Genomic DNA, 12,911 nt, shown 5'->3' with positions numbered 1-12,911 from the left:
ACAGTTGAACAAATGCTCAACATTCAGTTTAAATGAAACAGCTGAACAAATGCTCAACATTAAGGTTCAATGAAAAAGTTGAACAAATGCTCAACATTGAGTTTCAATGAAAACAGTTGAACAAATGCTCAACATTGAGTTTCAATGAAACAGTTGAACAAATGCTTAACATTCAGTTTCAATGAAACAGCTGAACAAATGCTCAACATTGAGTTTCAATGAAAAAGTTTAAATGCTCAACATAGAGTTTCAATGAAACAAACAAATGCTCAACATTCAGTTTCAATGAAACAGCTGAACAAATGCTCAACATTCAGTTTAAATGAAACAGTTGAACAAATGCTCAACATTAAGGTTCAGTTTCAACATTGAAACAGTAGTGAACAAATGCTCAACAATAAGGTTCAATGTTGAACAATGTTCAACATTGAGTTTCAATGAACACAGCTGAAAATGTTCAACACTGAAAATGAAACATGTAGTTGAACAATGCTCAACATTGAATGTTTCAATGAAACAGTTTGAACAAATGAACAAATGCAATCAAACATTGAAATATGGATTCAATGAAAAGTTGAACTAATGCTCAACATTGAGTTTCAATGAAACAGCTGAACAAATGCTCAACATTGAGTTTCAATGAAAAAGTTTAATGCTCAACATAGAGTTTCAATGAAACAGTTGAACAAATGCTCAACATTAAGGTTCAATGAAAAAAGTTTAATGGCTCAACATGCAATCAAACATAGTAGTTGAACAAAAAAAGTTATGCAAAAAGGTCAAATGCTCAATGAACAAATTGCTCAACAATAAGGTTAATTTTTAAAAAGTTTGAAGGAGCTCAACATTCAAAAAAAGCTGAACAAATGCTAAAATAAAAAAGTTGAACTAATGTTCAACATTGAGTTTCAATGAAACAAATAAATGTTCAACATTGTTTCAATGAACATGTAGTTGAACAAATGCTCTACATTGTGTTTCAATGAAACAGTTGAACAAATGACGGTCAACAATAAGGTTCAATGAAAAAAGTTGAACTAATGCTAAACATTGAGTTGCAATGAAACAGTTGAACTTTGCTCAGCCTTGCTCAACTCTGAGTTTCAATGAAACAGTTAATTCAAGCAGATTTTTTTTTACTTTTACCCCTCCATACTTTCATATTACGGATAGGAAGGATAGGGATCTTCTACCCTTGGGATCACAAAATGTTGTAAAACCCTTGGCAAGCCTCGGGTATAATACTACAATATGTGACTCTTGGGTAGTCTCAATATCCCTATCATTCATATCCACATATGAAAGAGTCTTATAATTATATTCATTAACTTGATCTAAAATCAATCCAAATTCAGCAGTAAAATATGTCAGAAATGGATTTTCTATTAAAAGTAGATCCAGGTTCTCTTGGACCAGTGAAATTGAAAACAGGTGTGGAAAATCTACAAAACGTGAGCTATATATACCTTACAATGTTACCTTAGTCATGAACATCCTGGTACAAAGCTATTAGACACTATTTATTTTCCTCGATAGTATTAAAAGCGATCCATTACCTATTGACAAGATAACAGATAGCCTTTTGTACAGAACACCACAACAACAAGGCTTCTCAAATGCAATAACAGAATTGTAAGGTGGCAATACACACTCTCCATCTATATAGATTTTCTATAGACTGGGGTAAACTAAGATTGATTCTATACCGTATTGTACCCAAAAGAATCCCCCGCACCTATTACCTTAAACCTACTCATTCTCACTTTTGCATGGGATTCATTTTTCGCTTCTTTGGTGAGCAATTATTAGAATTTACAAGAATAATAGATTATTTCAACTGCGTGTCATGCAATTGAATCCTCTTGAAAATGTCCCCCCTCCCCAACCCTCTTGCATTAATTCACCTTTTATTAAAGTCTCTATCAAATACAGTAAAAGAGTTATCACTAACCAGTGAGTATTGGGACCAATGAAATCAGAAATGTAACACACATCGTACAGGAACCTTGATGGGGAATGGAAATATCTACTTAATAACCATATATTTGTTGTCAGCATGTTCTTTATGTTTTACTGTATATATGAATATAATGTTTCTCTTCCTAATTTGTTTCGTTCACAAATCTCAAGTTTTTTGTGCAGTGTCCATTTTGCAATAATTTTGTGAAAGGTGTTAATCTTGTCCCAAGAAACGCCCCTTGAATTTTAACAGCTGACCTCATGGGTGCTTAATTATTGGATTGAATACTGTAGCAGCAAAAAAAGTCTAAGGTACTCTCCCTTTCACAGAGTATAATTTAAGATAAATGGCTATATGCATGTCCTTTAAGTGTGAATAGTTGAGATTTTATGATTTATGATCTGAGCTTGATACAAAAAGAATCTATTCAATCAATTATTAAATAGTTATTGTTGAATTTAAGTTAGCAGTCTAGTGTACTGTAAACAATTTATAATTCTAAATATATTAATGGATACCATATTTGACTCAATATCATAATGCGCCCCTCCCCACTTTTTAGGCTTTATTTTCACTTATTTCAAATTATTAATGCAGACTGAAGAGATGAAAACTGTGTTAGTTTCCTTACTTATAACTTTTGCAAATTGATTTGTGTCCAAATTTGTTTTTATTAAGTGCCCCTTGATTTGCTTCAACTTTTTAGCGCCTTCAAATACGGAATGTCTTTTAAGAATGTTTTGCTGATATTTTTTTAGTTTTTGCAAAATTATATCGGCTATACATCTGCTACCATAGACTGCCTTTATAGATACAATGTACAAACAGACTGCCTTTATAGATACAATGTACAAACACAATTATACAATAGAACCTACCAGTACATGAATTGTCACATCCCTGTAACAGTCCTTGAAGCCTTCATAACTTTCTCAATATGCTAATACAAAATGTATCATCATATTTCAAAAAAGCTGATTCATTTGTAATCAAGTAATGTAAGATTATGACAATGAATGTATAAATGAGCATGCTTTCATAAAAATCATCAAAAATTCTAATTCTGAACTTTATTTATGGTCATTGGATAATAAATAAATCACTGTAACTATATTCATAAGATAAAAATCCTTGACTTATCATTGGGTAATAAAATCCCTGAATTTTCATTGGATAATTAACGTAGACCCTCCCTTCTGTGACGTCATACATTTGTAACGTCGCTATCTGGATCATGGCAAACATATTTGATTTCTCTGTACCCATCTATTACGTACAACTCGCGTCTGAAATTGGCATTCGAGCAAGTCTTTCGTCTAGAACCTTTTAGAGTTTTTACTTAAACTGTATCAATCTAAAGATGTGACAATTGGAAAATATAGTATGATTTTGAAGATTCATGCATGAAGTCAAATCCAAGAATCATAATAGTCGTTAAACAATCAGATGGAATACACATGGATTTACGGGGACCCAAAATGAAAAACTTCATGTCAAGAGTAACAAATTAATGACTGTTATCATTATAATTATATACCTATCTTTGTGTAGAATAGAAATAAATTTACACAGTATATGGATGCCAAAAGAAGTTAATGGTGGTTTGAATAAAAACATTTAAGTTTCAAGCTTTAATACGCACTCTTTGTAAGATATCGATATACTAATTTTCTTCCGGAAACGGACAAACAAAATACTGAAATAAAATTGCTGGAAAATATTTACATTTTATTTTCTGTGAAAATCTTTACTTATAATTTGAAAGATGCTATAACGGAAAATAATCCATTTCAATACAGTATCACACAGAGCAAATTATTTGTCTCAGAAAAAGCTGATATATTTCCTGCTGAATTAGACTCTTTTTGAAAGTTTGAGGTCAGGCCTACATATACATGTACCTTGCAAACTGGTTTTAATGTTATATTTTATATAACAAATAAATGAAATCATCAAGATATGTAATTATTGTGTTATTTGGTATGCTCCAATATTATAATAAATATAGAAAACAAGCAAGGGTAAATGAATAACATAAAACGTACAAAGTGCTATGGATTCGCCTATATTTTTTTTTACATTTTCAGGCCAAAATTTAAGGGATATTAGGAAGAAAATAAGTCATATTTTGAAAAATAATGAGGTGAGGTATAATTTTTATTGGCTTTTCGTATTGCACAAATAAGCGAATCTTCATGGAAATTCTAAAAAATCGATTTTTCTTGAGAAAATTTTTTTAGAAAAAAAGAAAACATGACTATTTTGTAATTTTGACTAGTTGTAATTTTTCACTACAACTGGGCCTGGAATTATATATTAAATTTTAAAATAGCAATATTTTGTTTTGTTGTGGAATCCCTAGCTTATTGGATACAGTTATGAATTCTATATCACCTACTGAAGGTATGAACGTGTTATGGGCATATTATTTATATGTTAAGGGATGTTACAGGGAGGAATTATTATTTATTTAAAAATTCTTAAAATCCAGAATATTAAATCATTAGTACATATCTTTAAGCAACCCTGAAAGAAAAATTAACCCAGAGACATATGATTTTTATGCAGTTTTTCTGATCAGGGTATACCTAAAATCAAAATATCAAAAAATGAACAAAATCCTTGAGAGGAAACCAGAAGGGACGGTCTACCTTAAATCACTGAATTTTCATTGGATAATTAAATCACTGAATTGTCATTGGATAATTAAATCACTGAATTGTCATTGGATAATAAAATCACTGCATTTTCATTGGATAATAAAATCACTGAATTGTCATTGGATAATAAAATCACTGCAATGGCAATGGATAATAAAATCACTGCACTGTCATTGGATAATAAAATCACTGAATTTTCATTGGATATGATAAAACACACTTACTTTGTATCACCTGTCATCGTAGAAATATTGACTTCTTATTAATCCATTATCTTAAAGATTTCAGCAAAACCTAGCTAATTGCTAAAATTTGCAAATAAAGCAGAATAAATTGTCCATCTAAACCAGGTTTGGACTCTTTGTAAATGCTTTCCCATGGAAGTTTTGTCCATGCAGACTGTAAAAAATAAATCCTGCCATTCAAAAGTTAAACTCTGTAAAATCCTATCGCAGTAGATAGAGGAATTAAAGCTTTATAATTCAAGTCAGACTGCTGTTTTGATAAACGAACATTAATACTTTAATAGGATTATTAATGTCTCTGAAGAGTAATGTTTATGAATGATACCTCTTCAGTACTATTGTTCTAATAAACCTATATATATATACCTGGGTACTTATAAAAAAATCTGGGGTAGACTCTTACATATAATAAATATATAACTCATATCTGTTGAAGGAATTCTCAAGTCACCTTCTTCATTTTTTTTTCCGCTTGTATAAATACACAGTATGGAACCACAAGGAAAACATATAATAAAAGTGTATATAAATGGGAATTTTTATCACCAGATACTACATTTATATGTATCTTAAATTAAGTACTCATTTTAGCTGTTAAAAACATTTTATTTTAGCGCTTTACACACTGTCTTTGATTTGGTTTGCTTTGGTTTGCTTGATTAATTAACGTCCTATGAACAGCCAGGGTCATGTAAGGACGGCCTCCCATGTATGCGGTGTGTAGTGTGTATGTAGTGGACAGTGCATGTTTTGGGAGACTGTGGTATTTTTATGTTTTGTATTAGAAGACAAGAAGTTCTTGTATATTCTGGAACTACTGCCCTTTTTATAAGTGCTATATCAGTGAAGCATGCTGCAAAAGACACCAAGCAACATGCTTTTGTAAAAAAATTTCCATTTTGTATCAATTGACTTACATATAAGTTTTAAGCTGCAGTCGTGTCAGTTAATGATGTCAATGAAATACTGTATACTTGTAGGTAATAAAAAGTACTCAAACTGTAGCACCTACCTAGACTCTGAAAATGGGTAGAGTTGATACCGTTTGGTCTGGACAACGGAGGCCGTCATGACTTTATTCCTTTATCACACTTATACAGATAATTCCACAACAGTATCACATATTTGTTGATATCCTCATCTTGTACAAAAAGTCTCGGAAAGTATCGGATGTTTTCATTAATTCTCACAAATAGAAACAAATTCCTTAGATATGATTCAATTTTCCAAAGATTTGATATCATGACCTTTTAGTAACAGACTTCATGTAGCTAGGATATTTTCCATCTTCGATCCGAATTTGTCTCCGAAGAAATACCACTTGTTGTACTGGCACACGATGAAAATGTGTTGCAAAGATCCAATTGAAAATGTCAAGTTTATAGATATATATCGGCTCAAGAATCCAATCCACTATAAATTTTCCAAACGACCTCTAACTTTCTCTCCCATAATATGACAGCATTAGTCAGGACAGAGGAACTATTTCTATGGTTAAATATACAGAGACCTGTGGATGTTTAAATATAATTAATGAATACTATGTGTGTCTAATCAATATTAAAAGCCTGTTAGGGTGTGCCAGTCTCTACCAGCCAAACCCTAGTGTTAATATCAATACACCATGTTTATACCACTATCTGATATTATAGAGTTTGGGATGATCTACGAAAACATATAGCTGTCAGAGCTATAGTCAGTGATTTTTTAAGTACATTTTGGACCGAATAAAGGCCCCTTAATTCCCCTAGAGAGATGTTGCTGTATTTTCCAAATTTGATGTAAATAATAACCCACCCAAAAAAACTCTCTAAAATATACTTGTTTCAAGAAAGCTGCAATGCAAAGTTTTCCCTATTTTAAAGGTACAGGACCCTGAAATTATTAAGTAAACATCCACAATCAGTGTATAAAATAGGAATACAGCTTTACAGCTATCATTAATTAATGAGTGCATGTAAAATATTGATTCCACATAGGTAATAAAACTTAATCAAATCACTATACAAAAAATTGATTGAGAGATGTATGACAGCTTGAGACATTTAAAATAAAAAATTCTTAAATATCTTACAAGAAAAATAACAATTCTAAGGAAAAAATATATTTAAATGTATATTTCATAATGGGAATCAATTATTGTTTACAGCAAAAATAGGCATTAATTTTGTAGTCAATATCAGCAATTATAAATATGAAACTAAATAAACAGGTACTGTGGAACATGCTGCGGGACACAAATTAGGACATTAGAGCTAGCGGGGATCACTACTGGTAAAAATTAAAAATTACTTCTCTGAACAGAAAAAAAACCTTAAGTCTGAATCCAAATTATACTGTTTGTTATTAATTTTAAGCCTAACTTAAGATTTGATTCAACACAACTCTAAACATAAACTTTAGGGCACTTGCACAAACTTTTCTGCCATGATCGAGTCTAAATAGCATTATAGTTATATATAACCTAAATTACCATACAGGTATATCTCCGTACGCATCACTCCTAAGAAAGAACATTAATTCCCAAATATCCTCACTGGTAACAGTACAGAAAATACCACTGTACAACAACATGCACTTTACAAGAGTGTTTAACTGCGAGGCTTTCAAATGTTTAACTCCAATGAAATTTAAATTCTACAGTCTGCGGTTATCACTCCAAGTCATAAAATTATCTGATAGAGTCTGCTCTAGACTCATGTATAGCTAACAGATCACTATACCAAAGTATTGTTAGCCTAGCATACCCTATTATACACATATACAAGCTATCCTGTTACTATCACTGACTCTATATAAACAAAATTATGGTCATCAGTGTATGCTAACTAATCATAATACCAAAGTATTGTTAGCCTAGCATACCCGATTGTACACTAATACCAAAGTATTGTTAGCCTAGCATACCCGATTGTACACTTATACAAACTACCCTAGCTGTTACTCATCATTAAATATTCCACAGTCATATAGGATCCCAGACTGTGACTCTGTAATGTTCTTTTTAATTATGAGATATCTGAGAAACTTCATGAAAATCACTAAATATTCCACAGTCGTATAGGATCCCAGACTGTGACTCTGTAATGTTCTTTTTAATTATGAGATATCTGAGAAACTTCATGAAAATCACTAAATATTCCACAGTCGTATAGGATCCCAGACTTTGACTCTAATGTTCTACATAATTATGCGATCTCTGAGAAACTTCATGTGATTCGCAAAATATTCTACAGTCGTATAGGATCCCAGACTGTGACTTAGTAATGGTCTATAAGTGTATCAGACTTATATAAATAGTCCCATTGTATTGACACTGAGCCCAGAACAGTTCAATAGCTTTCCTTTATTGATCAATTCAATATAAACAGTCCGATCCTTTGATGTCAAAATGTGCCAATAGTTCAGTAAGTCGTGATTTAAAGAAACTGTTCAAATCAAGCATCGGGAGATATAAATCTGCTGATTTCTCTGTGTATATAAACCATTGGTATGTTTGGTCTAATCCTATAGTTGGATTGAAATTCAGAAATGAAATAAGTTCTGACTTTGACTTATTAAGCAAACATCATATGAGCTGGCATATATGTACAATGTATATAACATATATATATACCATTTCTCTAAACTGTTTGTACTAGACTTGTTTACAACAAATTTCACAAGTGGGCTCAACTATGGCCAGTCTACACTTAGGATGTCAATGAAATTAAGATATGCCAGAAAAATGTTAATATATAAAATGGCCTTGTTATATATAAAAATGTCCTTCCTAAACATGTGTTGAATTAAACAAAATTTAAATCTAACAGAGTTATCCGTTATTTACTGAATGACACAAGGACATTATGATTGAACATAAGAGAAGACATTATAATTGAACACAAGACAAAATGGCAAATTATGATTGAACACAAGACAAGAGGGCATTATCATTGAACACAAGACAAGAGGGCAAATTATGATTGAACACACGACAAGAGGGCATTTTCTAATTGAACACAAGACAAGAGGGCATTATGATTGAACACAAGAAAAGAAGGCACATTATAATTGAACACAATACAAGATGGAACATTATGATTGAACACAAAACAAGAGGGCACATTATGATTGAACACAAAACAAGAGGGCATTCATAATGATTGAGCACAAGATGAGATGGTTTTATTATTGAAAACAAGACAAGAGGGCACATTATGATTAAGCAGAGGACAAGAGAGCACATTATGATTCAACACAAGATAAGATCGCATTATTATTGAACATAAGACAAGAGGACACATTATGAATGTTGCTAAGATTACATTATTCATTTTGCTGGGCTGTTTTTGAGAAGAAAACAAAATTTCTGATTGCAGGGTTTTTGCAAATGAAATCTTGATGCTTGATCTTCTGTATTAAAACTTTAACTTATTAAACAAACATCATATATGAGCTGGCATATATGTACAATGTATATAACATATATATATCATTTCTCTAAACTGTTTGTACTAGACTTGTTTACAACAAATTTCATAAGTGGGCTCAAATATGGCAAGTCCACACTTAGAATATCCATAAAATTAAGATATATGCCAGTAAAAAGTTTATATATAAAATGGTCTTATTATATATGTTATTCCGAAACATGTGTTGAATTAAACAATTAAAATTTAAATCTAACAGAGTTATACCAGTTGTTTACTAAATGGCACAAGGACATTATGATTGAACACAAGACAAGAGAGCATTATCATTGAACACAAGACAAGAGGACATTATCATTGAACACAAGACAAAAGGGCATTATCATTGAACACAAGACAAGAGGGCATTCATAATGATTGAACACAAAAAATGAGGGCATTTTAATTGAAAACAAGAGAAGAGGGCACTTTATGATTACGCACAAGGCAAGAGGGCACATTATGATTTAACACATTAGACAAGATCACATTATGAATGAACACAAGTAAAGGCAAGAGGGCATTATGATTGAACATAAGACAAGAGAGCACATTATGATTGAACACAAGACAAGAGGGCACATTATGATTATGATTGAACACAAGACAAGAGGGCACATTATGATTATGATTGAACACAAGACAAGAAGGCACATTATGATTGAACACAAGACAAGAGGACATTATGATTGAATACAAAACACAAGGACATTAATACATTATGATTGAAAACAAGACAAGAGGGCATTATGATTGAATACAAAACATGAGGACATTATGATTGAAAATAAGACAAGAGGACACATTATGATTGAACACAAGACAAGAGGACATTATGATTGAATACAAAACACAAGGACATTATGATTGAAAGCAAGACAAGAGGGCATTATGATTGAACATAAGGCAAGAGGACATTGTGATTGAACACAAAACAAGAGGGCACATTATGATTAAACACAAGGCAAGAGGACACATTAGGATTGAACACAAGACAAGAGGACATTATTATTGGACACAAGGCAGATGGCATTATGATTAAACACAAGAGGGCACATTATAATTGAACACAAGACAAAAGGGCACATTAAGATTGAATACAAAACAAGAGGGCATTATGATTGAACACAAGAGGGCACATTATCATTGAACACAAGACAAAAGGGCATATTATGGTTGAATACAAAACAAGAGGACATTATGATTGAACACAAGAGGGCACATTATCATTGAACACGCAAAACAAGAGGACATTCTGATTGGACACAAGAGGGCACATTATCATTGAACACAAGTCAAAAGGGCACATTATGATTGAATACAAAACAAGAGGACATTATGATTGGACACAAGAGGGCACATTATCATTGAACACAAGTCAAAAGGGCACATTATGATTGAATACAAAACAAGAGGACATTATGATTGGACACAAGAGGGCACATTATCATTGAACACAAGTCAAAAGGGCACAAGACAAGGGGGCACATTATGATTGAATACAAAACAAGGGGGCATTGATGATATTGAACACCAGACAAAAGGGCATATTATAATTGAACACAATTGAGGGCACATTAAAATATAACACAAGTCAAGAGGGCACAGTATGATTGAAATCAAAGCAAGAGGGTATTATGATTGAATACAAGACAAGGGCACAATATTATTAAGCACAAGACAAGAGGGCACATTATGATTGTTGCTAAGATTACATTATTCATTTTGTTGAGCTGTTTTTAAGAAGAAAACAAAATTTCTGATTGCAGGGTTTTTACAAATGAAATTTTGATGCTTATGTTCTGCATTAAAACAAATTATTAAACTTTGAAAGTGTAACATAACCTTTGGTACACTCTGTACATGTAATAATTTTGCTCATCATGCTACAGTAACATATCCCAATATGACTGTACTAGTTATCTCCCCTGGCCTTTAAGTATAGTTGCTGAGAGAGATATGACTTCCACAATGCTAATTATATATATAAAATAATAGTAACTGAAGTCACTCAAACTTGATTAGCAACACCTATGTCATAATTAATACAATATATTATAAGGACCACCTAATTTCTTAAACCACTTTTTTAATTTCTTGCATGGATATCAGTCCTATCAATAGACATGCAATTTTAATAAGTTTGACCTGCTGTATTAAGATCACTGTAGGCTATATTAAGGCTACCTGGCTATTCTTTCTCCTTTATCTTGCTCCTATATAGTCAGGTTAAATTTTTATTTCCACCAATTTTATCAAAAAAATCTAAATCCGGTTCAATTTCAGATATACCCTTAATTAGTACTTTCTGAGAAATAGCAGTAACAAACTTCAATTTTCGAAATCAAAGATTGTTGCTTGTCGGCCATCTTGTTGACCCATTAGTCCCAAAATACAGTATGCACATCTACGGTATATACATTTATGAAATTTAAGAAATACATGTAAGTCTTTTGTACTTCCTGAGAAATAGTGGTAACAAGAATTGTTTATATATAGATAGATGGCCGGGCCATAGATGAAAGGCAAATGATTTAACAGGATAGATTCTTTGGCTGGCCTTCACATCAAAGGAAGCTAAAGTAGTAGCTTGCGGTGATGCCACTTGATTGTCTTGACTGGTTGTAGCTGCGGTTGTCCTTAGTGGATAACTTCACTACTTGTTACTTTCGGTGTGATGTATGCATACTTGTAGTAGTCTGCATACCTTTAAAAGTTCTTTTAAAACAGCTAGGATACATCTACAGTACTGCCAAGTACGTAGGCTTCAGATTCCAAATATAGCAAAAAATATTGAATCCAAGACAAACAACAAGAATGGATTTCTTACCTTGGACGCTTGATGTGAGATCCGCTGTCAGACGAACTATGTGTTGTTTTACTAAAAGAATCGGCTTGATACATCCCGACCCGGCTCGATGGCCTGGCGGGGTACCCAAGTACATCTGCACTCATTTTTGTAATATGAACAATTACTGAAAAAATAAAGACAAAGTTTGAAAAAAATTAAAAGCTTATCAGTGATAATGTACATGTATATTGGCTGCTCAATAAACGCTCACCAAAACAATTACAATGTAAATTAAATCAGAATTTAATGTTACTTTATAAAAGTATTTCCTTTAAATGTTGGAACTATTCTTGTAGGATTCTTTTAGTGAAGTCTAAAATACTAGCTATTTTCAATATTTTGAAAAATCCCAATACATGTATTTATATAGTGGGGCCTTGAGCCTTTTGGGAATTTTAAGTCAGTTTAGTAATAATGTGTGTCTTATAATGTACATTAAACATACTGTAATTCCATTATTTTCCAAATAACAACTTCTTTGAGAACATTTTTTTAAGTGTGATAAAATAACATCATGTAGGTTTATTATTTTGATTGGTATCCTGATATTATTACTATGTAAAACATTGACAAATTCCAAACATTGTTAAGTATTATAATTAATCAGTACAAATATCAAATCGTTGATCAATTTTATTAAGCAGGTACAATATTAACTCTGACCCATACCCGAGCTATAAGTATACGCATTAAACAAAAACTACATAACACTGAGAAGCAACACCTATGTATAATTAATGGCCA

The 12,911-nt window shown here is 31.9% G+C and overlaps 1 protein-coding gene across 2 annotated transcripts in view; it reads right to left on the bottom strand.

The window, feature by feature from the left end:
- Positions 1-12,309, bottom strand: part of LOC138310395 (flagellum-associated coiled-coil domain-containing protein 1-like) — a 33,898-nt gene extending 21,589 nt beyond the window's left edge. Inside the window, exon 1 of one of the 2 annotated variants that reach the window (XM_069251602.1) lies at positions 12,147-12,309. In XM_069251602.1, coding sequence (XP_069107703.1) covers positions 12,147-12,271 — 125 coding nt within the window. In that variant the 5' untranslated portion in view covers positions 12,272-12,309. Of the gene's footprint in view, positions 1-5,877; positions 6,543-12,146 lie in introns of those variants that run through there. The other variant, XM_069251603.1, reaches the window with a different exon arrangement.
- Between the last annotated feature and the right edge of the window lie 602 nt (positions 12,310-12,911).

This window comes from Argopecten irradians, chromosome 16 (genome assembly GCF_041381155.1).
Source record: "Argopecten irradians isolate NY chromosome 16, Ai_NY, whole genome shotgun sequence".
NCBI classification, from domain to species: Eukaryota; Metazoa; Mollusca; class Bivalvia; order Pectinida; family Pectinidae; genus Argopecten; species Argopecten irradians.
This window is presented reverse-complemented; position numbering and strand designations above follow the sequence as displayed.